The 18,573-nt window shown below is 33.0% G+C and overlaps 3 protein-coding genes across 14 annotated transcripts; 1 reads left to right on the top strand and 2 right to left on the bottom strand.

The window, feature by feature from the left end:
* Positions 1 to 392: 392 nt before the first annotated feature.
* MED19A (mediator of RNA polymerase II transcription subunit 19a-like protein) lies at positions 393 to 6,957 on the bottom strand. 12 transcript variants are annotated; one of them, XM_012228969.4, is made up of 8 exons: positions 6,450 to 6,957; positions 4,268 to 4,331; positions 2,914 to 3,203; positions 2,300 to 2,533; positions 2,033 to 2,092; positions 1,768 to 1,892; positions 708 to 774; positions 393 to 615 (listed from the first exon to the last, which is right to left on the bottom strand). In XM_012228969.4, exons 2-6 carry the CDS (start codon positions 4,296 to 4,298, stop codon positions 1,842 to 1,844), a joined length of 666 nt encoding a protein of 221 aa, XP_012084359.1. In that variant the 5' UTR covers positions 4,299 to 4,331; positions 6,450 to 6,957; the 3' UTR covers positions 393 to 615; positions 708 to 774; positions 1,768 to 1,841. The 12 variants fall into 12 exon arrangements, with proteins under 12 accessions (XP_012084359.1, XP_012084347.1, XP_020539167.1 ...); XM_012228957.4 differs by having other exon boundaries at positions 708 to 779; XM_020683508.3 differs by having other exon boundaries at positions 1,750 to 1,892.
* A 1,558-nt stretch (positions 6,958 to 8,515) lies between these two features.
* RNS2 (ribonuclease 2) lies at positions 8,516 to 14,012 on the top strand. The gene is made up of 9 exons (XM_012228938.4): positions 8,516 to 8,875; positions 9,288 to 9,316; positions 9,744 to 9,817; positions 10,176 to 10,277; positions 10,394 to 10,397; positions 11,227 to 11,318; positions 11,875 to 12,036; positions 12,492 to 12,585; positions 13,822 to 14,012. The coding sequence occupies exons 1-9, from the start codon at positions 8,685 to 8,687 to the stop codon at positions 13,878 to 13,880; spliced, it is 807 nt and encodes a 268-aa protein (XP_012084328.1). The 5' UTR covers positions 8,516 to 8,684; the 3' UTR covers positions 13,881 to 14,012.
* A 54-nt stretch (positions 14,013 to 14,066) lies between these two features.
* LOC105643730 (uncharacterized) lies at positions 14,067 to 18,018 on the bottom strand. Its single transcript, XM_012228930.4, has 6 exons — positions 17,495 to 18,018; positions 15,980 to 17,103; positions 15,325 to 15,420; positions 14,974 to 15,150; positions 14,558 to 14,854; positions 14,067 to 14,386 (listed from the first exon to the last, which is right to left on the bottom strand). The coding sequence occupies exons 1-3, from the start codon at positions 17,844 to 17,846 to the stop codon at positions 15,352 to 15,354; spliced, it is 1,545 nt and encodes a 514-aa protein (XP_012084320.1). The 5' UTR covers positions 17,847 to 18,018; the 3' UTR covers positions 14,067 to 14,386; positions 14,558 to 14,854; positions 14,974 to 15,150; positions 15,325 to 15,351.
* Between the last annotated feature and the right edge of the window lie 555 nt (positions 18,019 to 18,573).

Below are 18,573 nucleotides of genomic sequence, written 5' to 3' on the forward strand. Positions count from 1 at the left end.
AAACTTATTAACCCGACAAAACCAAACTTCTCTTAAACATGCTAACCGAACCGAAATGGGCCAGCTTGGTCAGTGGTTTTGCACACCCCAATTGAGCACTTTGATATTTTTACTGTCAGACACTTCTCTAACACAAAAATACAATCAAATCACTGCTAATTTTGATAAGAACAATTATGTCTACATAACACAAAGCAATATAAAACATTAGTACAAGACAAAGAAAAACCCGTAACCTATATGAACGATGTCAGAAATTTATCACTCTTTGCCTAGAGAATTAAATAAAATAGCAGCAATTAGTCATCACATCTCTGTTATGTACTTACAAACGGACGCATCCCTTTATAAAGAAGTATAGAGCATTCAAAAACCAGGCCTCACAGTCCCAATTGTGGAACTAAAATTATGTTGTCTATTGCCACAATAATGAGGTAAAGCAAAGGAATTAATGTACAAAATTCTCTAGCTCAAACCTGCTCTTCCTAGAACTCAAGACTACAAATTCTACTTGAAAGTTGAAACTGATTATGAGACTAAGTTGTTCACTACTCTAAAAAGGATAAATGATTACAATAATGTGTACATGCTGAAAATATCCAATGCACCATAAAACTGAAAAGAAAAACAAAAGGATTAAAGTTTAGCCTATGACCAGAAATTATATAATTTTATGATACAAAAGTTCATTTTTAAGCAATTTTTACCCTGCATCCCAATTTTCCTCTGTCGGGTGAATTCACCATCTTCACATTTTCTGCAGTCAGTTCAAACCTACTCTGCATAAAAAGGAGAAACAATGTGTAAGAAGTCTCCAAGGTGATAACAACAAATATGAGTGCTAATTTCATCATAAGAAGATAAAGGAAGTTGTTTATAATCTACAGTAATTTGTGGATATGATTGTGCTAGGAAGTTGTTTATAATCAACAGTAATTTATGGATATGATTGTGCATATCATTGAAACAATTGATTATTTTGCTTTGACAACACAACAAACATCCACCAATGCAAGGGAAGTTCCATGTTCCCTAAACCAGTTCAATTATTTTCTCAGTATTACTAGCGCTTCATATAAATAATAGAAGTTCATCACATGCAATTACAGTATATGATTGTGTTTATCAACATGACACTTATCTCCTTGAAGTTCCACTAGATTTTGAGTGATTCAACTGATAGCTAAAATTAAATTAGCTTCTTTTTCATTTCTATAATTTTTCTACAATTTTGGCAGACATTTAATCTTCTACTTGCTCAAGATCGAAATATTTATATATAGCTTTTTTTAGGGTTTGAATTCACAGGTAATATTAAATTCAACAGGAAAACAACTAAAAGTGGTCATGTTAATCTACATTTGACAAGTTTTTTCTTTTTTTTTTTAAAAAAAAAAAAAAAAAAAAAAAAAAGAAAAGTAGAAAGAGGGGCTAGTCTGAATTAACATAGTACACTCAACCAAATTCTATTAGACTCGTGTTTACGACAAACACATTGATAAAAGGGCTAAGATAATTCTGGCTAGAAAGAAGCTGTACAAAACTAAAGGGCACAAGGAAAGTAGCAACCTGTAGACAGAAGAAAGTGAAAAATTGGTCTTAGCAATCTGATTCTAGCCACAGTGAAACAGATAGATACTATTGCTTATTCTCAGTACATTCACACATTGTTCCAAAATTAAAAGACAGGTGAAAAGCAGAAGTGAAAGGCAGAGCTGAAAATTATATGAGGGCAAACAAGGTGTTTACCTCAAACAATTAGACTACCTTAAATGAAAATCTTTTCCAAGCTCCCAACAAAACCACTCAGACAACAAATGAACCATACTATGACAACCACTTCAGCCAGCTACTTTAATGGCGCCAATTTCATCAATTTTTGAGCTCTTATGCTGAAGGAAAGTATAAAAAGAAACAGTATTAGAGGGCTTCTTTATAGGAAACAAAGAACTAATGAATGAAGGGTGTCATATTAACATATTCATAAAAAAGAATGGAGAAGTACAGCAAAAATGAGTCAGATCTACATTACCTTACTTTTTTTGTGCTTGTGAACGTCATTAAGATCTTCGTCTCCATCATGCTTCCTTTTCTGAATGCACATTCCAAAGATACAATGCATTGAAATTCAATTATATTAAATTTTAGAAAGGAGAAAAAGAAACCCCACAGCATTGATAAACTTGCACTTTAAAAATCACAATCAACAGCGAAGTAGTTGAAAATTTTTATTGTTTCCCATTTGCAGCAAATTAAGATGCATTCAAGCAAAAGTAACAAGAAAGCAATGGCCTCTGACCTTTTCATGGTGTTTTTTAGAGTGATCGCCACCAGAATCATGATGACCACTTCTATCCTTCTTCTTCTCCTTGTCTTTATCTTTACTTCGATCTTTATCCTTATGGCGGTGTTTGTGCTTCTTATGCTCTTTATCCTTCTCCTTGTCTTTATCTTTGTGCTTTTTATGCTTTCTCTCCTTGTCTTTGGACTCACTTTTTGATTTCACTGCAATTGTAGGAGTCCCCTTCTCTGCCTAAAGTAGATGACAAGGAAAAAGATCAAAAAACAAGTTTCATTGCCTCAACCAGAGGGATCTATAGCAGAATATCAATACTGATAATTGCACAACCAAATATGTAGCCTGTGGATCTAGAGTAGAGAAAGAGCGGTCAACTGACCCCTCTTTTTCTCAAAAAAAAAAAAAAAAAAAAAAAAAAAAAAAAAAAAAAGCCTATATATATGTCTAAATTAAACCCCTCAATTTTAATTTGTTACTTGTTTGACCTCTCTTTTCTTTTCCAAAAATCAAATGATGACCCCAGGAAAAAATTTTCCGCATCCGGCACAGGCCATCCAAAGTGAAAAGTACACCTAAAGGTACAGGAACAGAAGCCAAGGAAGAATATTTCTTACAGAAGGCAAATCTACAGGAGTGGTTTCCTTAAATTGGAAGGCTTCTCTGAGTACGTCTAGGTCAAATGGCTGTATGCGTATATTGCTTTCTCTTGAATAGGAGGTATTCTGAATAAGCTGATCCAATTGCATGCCTTCTCCTTTTCTGATTTCAGTGTCTCCCACAACATTGTGAAGATAATGCGTGTCAGAAATTGATAAAGGAAGTGATCGCTTGCAGAAGAACTCATGATGGGGCAACAACTTGTAATGACTTATAAGATCAACAGCACCAGTCAGCTCTCTTGGTCCTGAAGTTTCAAAGAAAACAGCATCACATAAGTGTAAACATCAAATAATCTGCCCTCAAGGTCGGTAAATACAAACTTTACCTCCCAATTTCTTATTTCACTTCCACTCTTTTAATTGTCTGAAGAAAGGTGTAGGATTCAGAAATTTAGAATGACAACATTAATAAAGCCATTAAACTGATGTGCCAATCATTCAAATGTTAAAAATCCTTCAAACCTTCTCAAACATTTAGAATTGATCAAACATGGAATAAAATTTAAACGCTGATGTAGTTGTGTCAATGTGTGGCAGTTTAACATAAACTTAAACACAAATATGGATGCTCTGAAATTGGGCAGATTTGCTATTTGGCATGTTAAATAAAATTGTGAGAATGTCAACCTGGTAAAAGGCATCCAATTTGCAAATTTTGTTATAGAAGAGATGAGTTTTTCCCCAAAAGAACAATGGTGGATATGTCTGTGGTCTGTGGTTGTAGGATTGGGAGTTACAAATCCAAACTGCATACCCAATGATTGAATTAACCATATATAAAAACTTATACCTAAATGATGACAAAAGGATGTTTTTAATAAGTTAATCAGCAAGGAATACTTATCACTCAAAGAATGCAAGAATTTCAAATGCGCTGTGGTGACAGTACCAATATCCACTAATCATTGTTTCCATTTTGATTGTGGAAAACTCATTTAATGAGATCGATTGTATCAGATCATAAGGAAAGTCTTTATTCAAACATGCTACCATTTGTTCCGAGTCGAAAAGAGCTAGAACAGCTTCTTCTCCCTCAGGAAGTAAGATAGCAGGAAATGGAAGATGAGCACAAGAAACATGAATTTAATATTGTGATATGATACATGATCAACTGGATGAAAAATCTACAGTTTTAGAGTTTGATTAAAACAAGGAAATGTGTAAGAAAAAGTGATCCACCTTTGAAGTGTTTTCCTAAACATTATAATATAGAGTGAGATGACAGCAAATCTAAGATCCAACAACTTTGGGAAAATGAAGAGAGAAAAAAGAGCAACAAAATGCAAATGTCCTAAAGATGAATTCTTACCTCCTCCAAACTTCTTGCCTTCAGGATCCATGGGTCAATGTTTGATGAGAAGGCAAACCATTAACTGCAATTTTTTATAAGCGGAAGAATTTTTCATTAAAATGAAATTCAACATCAACAAAAATCAAATTCTAAGAAATAAAAGAAGTAAGAAAGCAGCTAACCAAGTCCTGCTTAAGCTAAGTCATATATTTTAGGGATGCATCCATACCAAAATGCATAACAAGACACTCATAGTTGATCCATTCCGGTATTTTCATCTGGATAAATTACGTTTACATCCCCGAAACTACCCTTGAATTCTTGTTCTATCACATGCTGGGTTATAGTTCAGAAGCAACACGCTAAACCAAATTCTGACATGTCCATTCCAAAGAGATTGACTTTTCAGTCTGTGGATTAATTTATTTTCTATGCTTATCACCACTTTTTGAATGAACATAAGATGGACTGCTGTACTCTAAAACATGGTGAAAAACCAATAACAGTTTAAAATAACCCATCCTCCGTTATCCCCCATGGGCAGCAATTAGTTACCGCCTGCAGCTTTTCAATAACATTCTGTATTGCTCACATAATTGAATACTATCATATCCTCATCAAAGATAAACATTAGGGTTCCTACACTTGCTACTTTGTTCATAATTATGCTTCATTTATAGAAGCACATTTACCGCAAACTCCTTGTTGCAAATATCGTTCTTCAATTCTGCAGACATACTAACAAACATAATATTTTAGTTTAGGTCTAAAACAGGAATAAGAGTCCAGAATTTTATTTTAATGTTCACACCATTATAGCAATTTTATATTTTTTGGATTATCAAGTACTTCTGTAATTCTATTATTTTGGTCAAAGCCTGATTGATAGAATTGTGTTTTCATGTTCAAAGTCCTTTTTCATTAGGTAGTTTGGTGCTATATAAAGGGCTGTAATGTTCTGCTTCGAAGCAGATTTCAGATCTTTGAGTAATAATAGAAACTAATTCTGGTTATTTATTTTTCCTGGTTGTGTAACCAGAACCTATTTAAGTTGAGATTTTGGTCTCTTTGTCCTCTCTTTCAATATTCTCTTGGATCCTCTCTAACCTAATTTTGGATTAGGGTTTTTTTGCTAAATCACGGACACATATCCAGCAAAAGGTTACTTTTTCATGTTGCCAATATATAATATTGTATCTACCTCAAATCAAAAAGATAGAAGAGTTTAAGACAAATTCTAGCAGTCAAGCATGGTCAAGTGTGTGAGAAGTTCTTTGCTTGGAAAGAACTAACTGAGTTTTGCAAATATGAAATTCCCAAGCAAACAAGATGAGCCACTTTTGCAGCTCTGCCCAGTGGAAAAATTGAATTCCGATAGTTGTCATATGCTTGTGGTTTTCATATAAGAAAGGATACAAAAAGATATCAACAATGGCATTCACAAGTTCGTAATATCTCCATTCCAATCACTCCAAAACAGTTATGATGATATTAAATGTTCAAGAGTTACTAGTCAACTGTAGCTCTGGTCGTTCAATGTTCACGTAAAAAAAATCAACCAACATTACCATGCCAATTCTATAACTTCTATGTCCACCAGCTTTATGCTATGCTTTGTTTACGAAATAGTTCAACTCGAAAATGTGAAATAGTTATTCTGTGTGATAGCTTCAATGATATATCAACCTAATTGAAATTGAAAGTAGAATAGTTGCTATATAAAATCGATATTTCACCATTTTGTGCGACACCAATTTATTGAAGAACAATTATTCAATTCTAACAATATTCTAATCTGTGAACCAAATGAAGCCACTAAATCGTGGCATGTAACCTAGTCCCTACACCCGCTACCCTTAAGGCAATAGAGATGCAATTTGACAGCAATACTTCAAAAATTGCAGAGGTAGTTTCATCAATTATCGACCAAAATCGCCTCTTTACTGAAATATTATCCTTTCCCTCTTATATACACTAAGTAAAATTATCCAGTCAGCTCATAGCTACCAAATCCAGAAAGTGAAAGATGGCACACAACATTGACCCATCTTCTTTTTCTTATTTAGTTCTTTATGAACAAAAATAAATTAAGTTATTTGCATTACACTAGGAAGATAAAGAGGCAGAGAAATTAGCTACATACAACTCCTAATAAAATTCTTATACAAAAACAAACATTAGATAAAAAAATTTAGCATACCTTTGACATGGATACCCAAATTTTCCTGTTCAATATTACAGGGACAATTTGGTAAATTAAACCCTGTCTTCCACTCCCTCTCCTCCTCTTCTTTCTTCTTCTTTCCCCAACTAAATCCTCCTCGACTATGAACACCAAACCCCGACAACCCTTTAATACTCGCTACGCAAAAAGCAATAAATTGAATTCCTTACTAGAAAATACAAGCTGAAATCGCAAGTTGAGGAATTTAACCAGAGGAATTGAAATGCTAAAAATGTTGGATTTGTGAGAGTTTTTAGAATCTATTGGGATTGGAAATAACAGTAAAGAGTGTGGGATTAGTGGAATTGACAGATCAAAAAGAAGATTTGAGAAGGTGTAATTTTGAATGGTGATCCTGCAAAAAGTTACACTAGGGTTTGGAAAGGAAGAGGGAGAGAGAGAAAGAGGGCACGCGAATGAGGACTAGAGATTTTCAGGGCTTGGTCTTTGTTTGTCGTTGTTGGCCCTGCTTCCTGGTGCTCTCCTTTGCTTATTTATTGTTATTGTATTATTATTATTATTTTTTTTTTTGTGATGGGTTTAGTTTGACTTAAACACAAATTTTATATTTCAAAAAAACAAAAAACAAAGTTTATTGTTTTTTCATTTTTTAATTTCTAATAAGAAAACCGAGATTTTAATTTTAGCTTCTTTTTGTAATTTATTTTAAAATATTTTTTAAATTCTATGTTGGTCTCTTATTGTAATATATTATGTTTTTTGTCCTTTGAAAATACTCAAATTCATCTAAGTTATTTCTATATTTAATTATTTAAATAATGAGGAAAATTATTGGTTTAGTTTTTCAATAATCAGTAATCCAGAATTTATTGCATTAATGAGAAAAATCTTCAATTTTTAATTAATAATGATATAAAATTTATCAGTATTTCTTTATTTATATTTACTTTACAAATTTACAATAGTGTAAAAAATATTTTGAAATTTGTATTAAAAAATAAATTAAAAATGTTATATTATTTGAAATAATATTAATGATGTTATTAACTATTTGCTGAGGAATAATATAAATTAGTATTAATACTAATTTAATTAATATATAAATTAAAAAATTTAAAAATAATCAAAAAATATTTATTGATGATTTAGCACCTTAAAATTATTCCTTAGCGCGTCGATGTTATTATATTGTACCATGCACTAAATAGGTTTCTATTTATATATATATATATATATATATATTTATAACTTCATTCATATTTAAAGATGAAAAAAGAATAGTAATTTTTTATTAAATAACAAATAAATTTCAAATAATAAACAAAAAGTAGATAAAATGCTATTAATATTTGAAGGAAAAACTATTCTCTTAATGAATATAAGACTCTATTTGTTTCTAAAAAAAATATTATTTTAAAAAATATTTTTCAAATAACTTAGTTTCCTTTATTTTATTATAATATTGAAAATAAGTGAAAATATTTAAAATTTTTAACTAATAATAATAATAATAATAATAATAATAATAATATAAATTTCTTATTTAACAATTTTATCATTAAATATAAGAACAATGAAAAAAATGATAAATTTTGAAAATCATTAGTAGCCGGTAGTGTTAGTCGATAGTAGTGGTTGGTGGTGAACGGTGAGCGGTGACAGTGCAATAGATAATTAATAAATTAAAAAAAATATGGATTTATAAAGTTATAATAAATTTATAAAAATCTAAAAAATGTTCTACACTTTTGAAAATAGAAAATTATTTTTATAAAAAATGACTTAATTTTTTTTTATAAGGAATATATTTTTCATTGACCTATTTTTTTGAACGATCTCAAATAAAAAAAAAAATTATAACAAACATTTTTCTGTAAGTTATCTAACGAAAATAAATAGAATTTAAATTTTATTAAAATTTATTTCAAATACATTACACATGTTTACATTCTATATTCCAAATTATGTAATATAATTTTTTCAAAAAAATTTAAAACCAAAAATCTTTGAATAAGTATGAAAATTGCACTCTCACCGATTATCAATTTTGGTTTTTATAGTTAGCTTCTTCAAGCTTCTGTAATTATTGCAATCCACGACGAAAAGCATCTTCTATGTGGGGCCCTTTTTATCCTACAACGGCCAACTGAATTACCTATATACCCTCTGTAGACGGTAGCTCTCGCCCTCTATGTAAAAACCTGCAAATCGCAGAAGATAAGTTTCTGATCGCATTGCGAATCGAGGTCAATGGCGTCTCTCTCTGTTCATCTTCGGCTAGCTCTTGTGCTACTTGCAATAGCGTCGTTTTGCCTGATTGACGAGGTTCGGGGAAGACCTGCACAGAGAGAGTTCGATTATTTTAAGTTGTCTCTGCAATGGCCCGGCACTTTCTGTCACCGTACTCGCCATTGTTGCTCCAAAAATGCTTGTTGCCGAGGGTAATTTCTACGTTATTTAGAAAAAGTTGTACGTTATCTATTTTGGATGAAAAAAAATCGAATTTAAATTCTTTTCTTGCGTTTTTCCTGTTTTAATGATGTTCCCAGTAATTTAAATTCTTTTTTTTTTTTTTCTAAGAAAAGCAAGATAACCAAACAACCCTTGACTATTTTCTTGAATATGAAATTAGAGGATATGAATGCAGTAGTCTGATGATCATTTAGAATAAAATATGTTTATATTCTCCCTCTTTTTTTGGTTTTCTTGAATAATTCAGTAATTTTGATCCTTCTGTGTGCTTCTTTATGGCTTGCACTTCTTTTGATGAGTACAATCATTCTATGTTGCATTTGAAATATTCTATGCATGCAAACCTGGAACTAATATCTCTGTTGATTGTTTTTTCCTCAGTTCAAATGCTCCAACTGAATTTACAATCCGTAAGTATTAAGTCTGTGGATCTGTTTTGTTGTAACTCATTAACTAACTCTGTTCTTCTTTATTTCGGGGAGCAAGATGGTGGTTGAGGCTGCTTGCTGGCAATTCGGGATCTTTTTCCTTATTAATAAGTCTTCAACTTATTCATTTTGAAAAGCTATCTTAAAATATTGAAATAACCCTTTTATTCATTGTTTTTATTTTTATTTTTTTGGAAATTCCCAAACAACTTTCTTCTTTTTCTTGTCATGGATCATTAAGTTGCTGCTAGAATGACGCAACAAGGATTAGTTCTTTTCTTGCAATTTTTCCTCTTTTAAATCATTTTTGAAATGAGTTTTATTCTGGATCATGTTGGAATGGGGCTCTAGTTTTAGCCTTTCTTCGGACGAGAAATATGTTGATACATTAACTGTACCTGTGCTGCAGATGGACTATGGCCTGACTATAATGATGGAACCTGGCCTGCCTGCTGTACACGATCCAATTTTGATGAAAAAGAGGTATATTCTTGTTGCAACTTAACTTGTATCTTTTTCATTTTAATATGGAATTTATATGGGTTTCCACTTATCTGGTGGAGTTCTAAATATTAGAAAATAACTCAGAGAATTTGCAGTTGTATGGTTAGACTGAGAAATAGTTCCAAGTAGATATAGAATTATCAACAAATTGTGGGGATCCTTTATTCGATGCATCTTTCTAACTTAGAACTGAAAAACTTTGTGTGATGCATATTGTGTGTGCCTGGATATTGGTTGCCATAAATATTTTGAAAGATAGTTCTTTCCTATGATACGTATTAGAATTAGTTTTCATGTTAACCATGTGTTAAGACTTAGAAAAGTTAATTTCTTGCAGATCTCATCATTGACTGATGCTCTAGAAAAGTATTGGCCATCTTTAAGTTGCGATTCTCCATCGACTTGTCACGGTACAAGAGGATCATTTTGGGCACATGAGGTGGTTATCAACCATAGACACTTTTTATTGCTAAATTATCCTTAACCACGATTCAAATCTAATATGCTTTGCTTTCTTTGCTGGATGATGGCTGAATGGGAAATGCTGATTGGCAGTGGGGTAACTATCTTTAACTTTTGCTCTGTTATATGATTTAATTGACTTATAAAGTTAACCATCTGCTTTTTTCTTCTACATAAAATGAAATGCTAAGCGGTGCCCTCTTTATCAAGTGCCTTCTCATCAAGATGTGAAAATTAGCTATTTTAGCTTATATCATCAAGATGTGAAAATTAGCTATTTTAGCTTATATCACGTCACGTCTAAAAAAGTCATGAATGTAGAAATGCAGGACTCTATGGAAGCTTGTATCCCTGCTCTCCAACTAATTTGTTGAAATAAATAAATTAGGAAAATGTATTTAATTGAAACTCTCTTTTGACTTTGTTGGGCTGTTTGCAAGAAAAATAAGGGGACAGAGATGGCAGAGGTTTCATTGTAAGGAATACAGCTTGGAAGCAACATCTATCTTGTGGGAAGAGCACACTACATACTTTGTGTTTAATGAGAATGTTTGCTTGCAAAGTCGGGAATGATATTTGGCTGCCACTCTGTAAATGAACAACAATTGTTATGCGATACCTGAGTTCATTTGTGAAAGAATGTGATCTTAAATGTTATGAAAAACTCAAAAAATTGATATGTGTTTGCTCTGCTCATGAAAATGCTGATCTGATTGTGAGGTGTTTCATTTTAAAGAAATCAACTAGAAAAATCAGTTGCCTTTACATGGGCACTATCTTTTTATGACTTATGGACTAATAAATTATGATGGAATTCTCAAACGTATCCCTGTCAAGAATTTGTATGCAAATTTGAATTTCACTTGAATTTGAAATTAATATATTTCCTATTTGTAAATTTTTGTTTTTTCACATTGTACTTGCAGAGAAGCATGGGACTTGCTCTGCTCCAGTTGTTAGAGATGAATACAGTTACTTTTTAACAACCCTTAATATTTATTTTAAGTATAATGTCACGGTAAGTTCTGGGAAACCAATTTTGCTCATGAACTATTAACTTTTGTTTTCATGCATTTTACAGTTAGCTATTTTCATTTATAACATAAACTAGAATCTTGAACATCATAGTGGAATTAAAGACGAAAAAAGAAAGCACAGATTATGTTTTAAGATTTTTGAGAAGATTATAAATGTGTGTCTATTTCATATTATCTGTTTGCAAAAGTCAAGGACTTAGATAAAACCTCAAACCAGAAACATGAATTTTTATCACCATGGTGAATTAAACCACTGCCTAGACTTTCCTAAGTTGTAGTCTTCATGACAAATCTCATTTTTGTTTCAAAATTGCCTTTATTTGCTTGTTGGATTGTAGTTGAAATTCTATTGTATGAACAATCAATCACTCACAAGGTTTATGGCTGTGTCTGTAAGTTGAATGCAAATTTTGGTTATATTTATTTGCTTGTATATTCCAGTTACCTCATGTTGTAATATTTTGGCTAGAACCTATGTTTAAATGTTGTGGTTTATCTAATTGTGTCACTGATTGTTTTGTGCAATGTCTGATTTAGAAAGTACTTAATGAAGTGGGATATGTTCCTTCAAATACTGAAAAATATCCTCTTGGGGGAATTGTCTCTGCCATCGAAAATGCTTTCCATGCTACCCCATTTATTGTTTGCTCAAGAGGTGAAGTGGAGGAACTTCATTTGTGCTTCTATAAGGATTTCAAGGTTAGAGTCTTCCATTTATGCTTCCTAGACTTAGGTGTTTAGCATTAGATTCAATCATTTAGAAAAGAATATGCACATGCACTGTCTACAGGGAGTGAAGGCCCGGCTAAAGTTATTATTTGTTCTTTTATGATATCAATGGTTTAGCAGTATACAGTTTTAGCATGCTTAGTATCTAATCTTGTGACGTGAAGGTTCTTGAACCTTGAGAGTTTAATATTAAAGTTCTTATGAATTCCTACTTTTTTTATCTTCTTTTTCCTTTATTTCTTTCTTTTTTTTCTCCCCGGTAATTGTTGACTAATTGTATCATAAGAATAATTTGATGCTGATGTATTTTGCAAAACCTTAATATGGCATGATTCAAGTACCCTTGTTGTGCAATAACTTGAATCTCTAATTGTTTTCGCTTTTTACATAGAAATTGATTTGTCTTCTGAATGTTGCTTTTACAGCCTCGGGATTGTGTAATTGGATCAATAATTCAAAATATTTATTCTTCAAGGAGCTCATGTCCAAAGTATGTTAGCCTGCCATTGTATTCATTTGGTAAGTCTCTGATTTTGCCACACCTTATTTTCTCTCAAGTATTACATGTATGATGACAACACATTTTTCTCGTTGACCTAAGTTATCAGCTAGTCACATCTCTGAAACGTGTGTGTGCAAGACTAAATATTTCCTGGCTCATATGCAACAGTTTTGTGTTCTGCTGTTAAAGTTATGCTTTTGAACTTCTCATCTGAAGATTTTAAATAATCAGACAAATTTTAGTGATCATTGGGACATCCAAAAGTGGTGGCCAGAGAATGAGAGGATGGGATTTTGGCCGAGTATGTTGAAATTTGGCATATAGCTGATCCCAAATAGTCTAGGATTAAGTCAAGCTATTTTGACTGGAGAATTATCTTGACTGTTAGCATACATTCATCCTACATGATGTACTTTGATGGATGAGCTGTCATTGTTTTTATGCTTTCCATCTTGTCACTGTTTTGTTTCTTGCTGAGGTTTCAGGTACGCCTGTTTCCTATGGTTCCTTGCGGGGTGCCATAGCGATAATTTCGCTAATTCTGGCTTTTTTCATTGTTTGACTGGATGATGGGTTTGATCTTTTGGAACATCTTTCATGTTCTGGGAATCACATCATCAGTTAGACTTTTGAGGAATTCAAGCCTCCTTTTCTTCTTCATAGGCCCTTCACTACGCTTAATTTCTATGTCTGATATTCCCATATAGCTGGATTTATCTTCCTCCTTTTTTCTTATGTAGTTGTATTGCTTTTTCTGTATATCTTGTAGTTTGCAATTCTCTACGTATTAATACTATAGCCTGTTCATTAGAACAGGCTAGCACTTGTGAAACAGATTGTTCATTAGCCTGTTCATTTAAATTTTCAAGACAATCCAAGATGGAATCCATGAGGCAAATTTAGACTTCTTGAATTGGTCATTATCTACTATTGCAGTATCATGTTTAGTGTGCCAAATCTCTTCCCCACCATTTGACTTGAGTTTGGCAAGTTCTCTGAGGAGGCTGTTGGCCTTGGATCATTCCAAGCTCCCGTATTACATTGCTACTTTTAGGCATTTTAAGGTTTAGCCTTCTAGGAGTGATTATTTGAAATTGATCTTTCCAGAGAGTGACAAATTACCATAACAACATTGTCGTCTCTCACAATAACATTATGCCACATTCGGTTCATCTTACTTTTTTCCTTTTTTTTTTTTTTTTTTTGAATTTTTTGACATGACTCACTTTCATGTTTGTATCTGTATTTTGTAGGCACTAATGATGCCAAAACTGCAATCTCATGGATAGCTGATGATGATAAAGCTCTTTGAGAATTAAGATGTTGGCACTTTCATGTTTGTACAACTGCTCATTTGACGCCCCTTCATGAGTAATCAATATGTGATTGTACAAATTGTACATTATGCATGAATTACAATAAAGTGGGATATACATAAGCTTAACTTGCTCTGAGAAGAGTTAATTAGCCTAAATGAATTTTATAACAGACTTAATAATAAATGAATATACATGAAATCATTTATAAATTCACAATATCATGTTTGAGATGTACAAAAGCTAATTCGAAATTATATGTTTGTTAATTCATGGAATTGATTAAAATAGTGCTAATTTTATCATAACAGATAAAATTTGCGAATGAATTAATACCAAGGATACCGAATAGAAGACTTTAACAGAAATGTCCATTATACTATTTTATGATTTTGGTTTAGCCTCGTGAAGGAACTTGTCCATTATACCATTTTATGATTTCGGTTGAGCCTCCTGGAGAAACTTGGCCTCGTCATTATCATATACTCCACTGAATTGAAATCTGTGTTATAAACATTGCAAAATGAGCAAAAAAGAGAGAAAAAGAAGGCCAGAACAGAGTCGATTGTGTGAATCTCTCATTTAGTTTACAAGATCTTTAGCTAGTTGTTTTGCATTGAAACTTAAAATTTTGGGTCAACCTAAAAAATCAACTAATCTTAAAATTACAAACCTGTGTGCATCTGGATGGACCCGGACTGCCAGTGGCTCATCAAGCTCAGAAACTTTGATGCTATAGCTACAAATGATATGAATGTTGGAGAGAGAGAGAGAGAGAGAGAGAGAGAGAGAGTTCTTGTAAGGATGTAATCCCATTCTTTCTCCAGAATGAACCAACCAGCATGTTGATCAAAGCAAAAAAGTGCATCATGGGGAAAAGTGTAATTTTACACTTCTCATGACTCTTTGAATCTGCATATCTTTGTTTGCAGGCTGGCTCTCCCATCTCACATTGATCAAGTTTGGAGTACTAAAACCAAGCATCAGGAGGAAAAAAAGGGTGTTAATATGACAACATAAGAATTCAGTTCTCAGGAAATTTGACATGGGTAAAAGGCTCAAAATAGCGACAAAAAGTATGAGTAAAACCTTATGCATTAAATGATCACCAAAAAACGTTTTCTCCGCCAAAGTTCAAACCATAGAAACCTCAGAACAAACAATTTGGCATGTCTTATATCATCTGGAGTTCCCACGTTAATTGGTCAAGATCACGTACAACTCACATCTCCCCAGAAAGAATTCTGCTTTTAACAGATTATCAACCTTCAGAAAAAAAAAATTGATTAGCAGAACTGATGAAAGGATGAAGCCTTTCACTTCCAACAGTATTCCTTCCTCTGAAATTTACAAGTCTAATCATTTTGCAAAGTAGCATACTCAGATCACATTGATATTCTTAACAAGGTAGCAAACTAGAGCTGACATTAGATGTCTTACCATAGGCTGCATGTATTAAGGCATATATCACTTGGCAAACAGCCACTTCAACCATGTAGAAAAGCAAAATTTTGAGAGGTGTTCAGGCAAATCCACCTGCACAGTATAGTTGATGGTCAGATATTTGTAACAACTCTAACCTACTGCATGCTAATGAGACTAAGGTCAGTCATACACACAAAAAGATGGAGGCAAGGGCAAGGACCAACAAGGAATACTTGAAACCATCAGAAAAAATATCAGCTTCAATGCTTTTGCCACAAAAAAAAAAAGTCTCAAAATAGCCATTCATATAATGATACTCACTAACACTACTAATCTCTTTGCAACTACATTGAAGGGTGCAAAGACTAAGTTTAAACTCAACAAGGAAAATCTACAATTAGCTTAATTTTCTAAAAGGACAAATGAAGTGGGACAAAAAAGAAAAGAACCTTAAATGACACTTGAAATGATGGAGATAGTATCATCTAAGATTCAATGCCTGGTGTTTTGGACAAGTTTCAGGCATCTTTAATTAATAAAAAAATGTGTTGTGAATATATTTGACAATGTTTTTATGTTAATAAAGCATAGAAGGGTGCAGTGGTACAAAAAAAAATGTTGCAACAAAAGAATCTACATAATTCCTGTGAAAGATGATTATTGAGCTCACACTGGTCCATGATGCAGAAAAACCATCTGTAGAGAGCAACCAACTTCCAGCCCCAGCTTTCAAGTCCTGCTGATTATTTGATGCATCAAAATCTAATAGCTCATTGTCATATACATCGTCATCATCCAATTTTCTTCTTATCTTCTTTCTACTTTTCTTTTCCTTCCTGCGCTTTCTTTTCATTGATGCATCATTATTCAATTCAGATTCATTCTCTTTCAGCAATCCATCATAATGTAGCAGTTCATATTTATCAGATTTACGGAAACCTATACCATTATTTGAAAGTAGACATTCCCATGACTCTGAACTCTGGCTTCCAACTGATAATGCGTAATGGAGAACCCAAGACTGCAGGCCCAAGAACTTAATTGATTCTGTCTTTTTCATCTTCATGCATTCATTCAGTAAGGGGGCCAAGCTGCCTGAGATTGTGCAGACCTGAGATACAATTTCCTTGATTTTTGATTGTTCCTCTGACTCTTCATCATCACGCACAAGCCGCAGAAGCTGGCGTCCTTGATTGATAACCGCACTTAACAGAAGTAGCTGATCAATTGATTCACATTCACTAAATTTAGAAAGTACAAGCTCGAGCCAACAAGATGAGTCACAAAAAGCCATTGATTCCATTCTTGGGCTTAAATATCTACGAAATGATTTCAAAAACGTGAACAATTCTTCCTCTTCAAAAGTGATAAGGAGGTGATTACACAATGAAGAAAAAGATTCCTGCATAAGAAACTCACTTAGGACTTCCCAAACATCTCTTGCATCCTCTTTATACATCAAGCCAACAAAAAACTCTATGAAGTATTTTGTATCAATAAACAAAATATCACCATCTCTCAAGGTCTCAGCAAACTCGCTAGACGACCAAAATTCAGGCACATTTTCAAGAAAATTTTCCACCGTTCGTTGGACATTCAAGTCAAGAAAGTAATGAGGCTTCGTTGCAACCACTGCAGGTGACTGCCCATGTTTTCCCTTCCACTCAAGCTCTTCCCAACATAGATCTCGGTTCATGAAAGCAAATTGAGATAAGGCTCTGGCACCTTTCTTATGTTGCAATCCGCCTCCATCATCAAAGTTAGAAAACCATTGCATTATTCGCACTGGATTTCCTGTACAATCAACACCATTGCACAATCAAAGATCCGTTCGAACACATTAAGCAGAGGGGTACTCACATACATTGAACTGAAAAATGCGTTTGATTACATCATATTAGATTCCACGATGGTGTACCAAACATAGCCTTACAGCTTCACATAAAATGCATTCAATTGCCCCTAGTATAGCTACTCTTTGAAGTGGGCAGTTAAACTTGCCCACATAACCTTTACGAGAAACACCCACCAGCTAGGCTAAAGCTATAACCTTAACCCAATCAGTTTTGGAACCAAATATCAAAAGCGCAAGCATATATTAAAAGAACATGAAAATTCAATGTAACACAATACCAGAAACTAATAAGATATGAACTTTATCAATAATTGACAAAAACCAATTTACCTTCAAAAAATTTCTCAAGAATGTAGCTTCTCTTGGCTACGATAGGCCCTACTTTCTGGGGTATCTTCTCGAATATCATTTGCAAGAGTTGGCATGCTAAACCACGATTCGTAGGTTTTGTTCTCAGTAAGTTAACGAATACGTCCCGCTGTTGGCGAGGAGTTACGGAGGTAATGCTTGATATTGTTTTGCAAAGCCATAAACGAGCTTCCGATCGACCGCTGGCCGTCATGAACGACCAGATGACGGATTCTAATTGATTTAAAAGCGATATCCATCGCCTGGCGGAGACGGCAGTATCTCCGCTGCCACCGTCTTTCCAGTTAGGTTCAGATAAGAACAAGCGAATCATCGTTGCTTCGCTTACTTAATCTCTGATATACCACAGAATCGTATTTTACTCACCGGAGCTCTTATTGAAATCTATTTATCGCTTGGGTTCTGTACAACTGCAAAGCCCAAATGGAGGAAGAAGAGAAGGCGTTAACGGGACTGATGCGACAATTCGTTGAATGCATAAAATAGCATAGTGGACGCACAAATGCTCAATTTGCCGTTTTAAGATACCAATTTTAAGCTTTACGGTTCAATTTACTAAAATTTTTTATAACAAAATTAATAAAATAATAAAATATTTTATAAAAGTATATTTAGAAATAAAATTTAGAAATTAAATTGAACTTTTAAATTAAAATGTCCAAAGATTTATAACTGTTTTTTTTTTTGAACGGTAATCGAATTTAAATTATGATAGTTATTATAATTAAAATAAACCAAAACAAGTGAAATGGTTATTAAACATATAATAAAGAAAATGCATATTTTTAAAGTGGTTTTATTTTCAGAGCAGAAATTATTAAAGCCAGAGCAATATTTACTATTTTGATAAAATTACTTTTCTTGTTATATTTTCCATTTGGTTTCCTTTTATTTCTTTCACTAAAAGAACTGCGTTATCGGGTCTTCTTTTGACGGCCAATGATCTTAAATAGCTGAGAAATTGGATGACGACTATATCCACGACCATGGTGGAGGAGCTAAACTGTTTTTTTGAAACGACATGAAAAATTTATTTCAAA

The sequence above is a fragment of the Jatropha curcas genome, chromosome 3 (genome assembly GCF_041381405.1).
Source record: "Jatropha curcas cultivar XTBG-Jc1 chromosome 3, XTBG_Jcur_1.0, whole genome shotgun sequence".
In the NCBI taxonomy this organism is placed as follows: Eukaryota; Viridiplantae; Streptophyta; class Magnoliopsida; order Malpighiales; family Euphorbiaceae; genus Jatropha; species Jatropha curcas.

Coding starts and splice junctions, on each gene's coding strand:
- LOC105643730 (XM_012228930.4), bottom strand. CDS start 17,846: ATGATTCGCTTGTTCTTATCTGAACCTAACTGGAAAGACGGTGGCAGC. Junction 17,104..17,494: donor TCTTGAGAAATTTTTTGAAG/GTAAATTGGTTT, acceptor TTGATTGTACAG/GAAATCCAGTGCGAATAATG. Junction 15,421..15,979: donor TTTCTGCATCATGGACCAGT/GTGAGCTCAATA, acceptor TATACTGTGCAG/GTGGATTTGCCTGAACACCT.
- RNS2 (XM_012228938.4), top strand. CDS start 8,685: ATGGCGTCTCTCTCTGTTCATCTTCGGCTAGCTCTTGTGCTACTTGCA. Junction 9,818..10,175: donor CCAATTTTGATGAAAAAGAG/GTATATTCTTGT, acceptor AATTTCTTGCAG/ATCTCATCATTGACTGATGC. Junction 12,037..12,491: donor GCTTCTATAAGGATTTCAAG/GTTAGAGTCTTC, acceptor TTGCTTTTACAG/CCTCGGGATTGTGTAATTGG.
- MED19A (XM_012228969.4), bottom strand. CDS start 4,298: ATGGATCCTGAAGGCAAGAAGTTTGGAGGAG. Junction 2,534..2,913: donor CTCCTGTAGATTTGCCTTCT/GTAAGAAATATT, acceptor CATCTACTTTAG/GCAGAGAAGGGGACTCCTAC. Junction 2,093..2,299: donor CTAAAAAACACCATGAAAAG/GTCAGAGGCCAT, acceptor ATGTGCATTCAG/AAAAGGAAGCATGATGGAGA.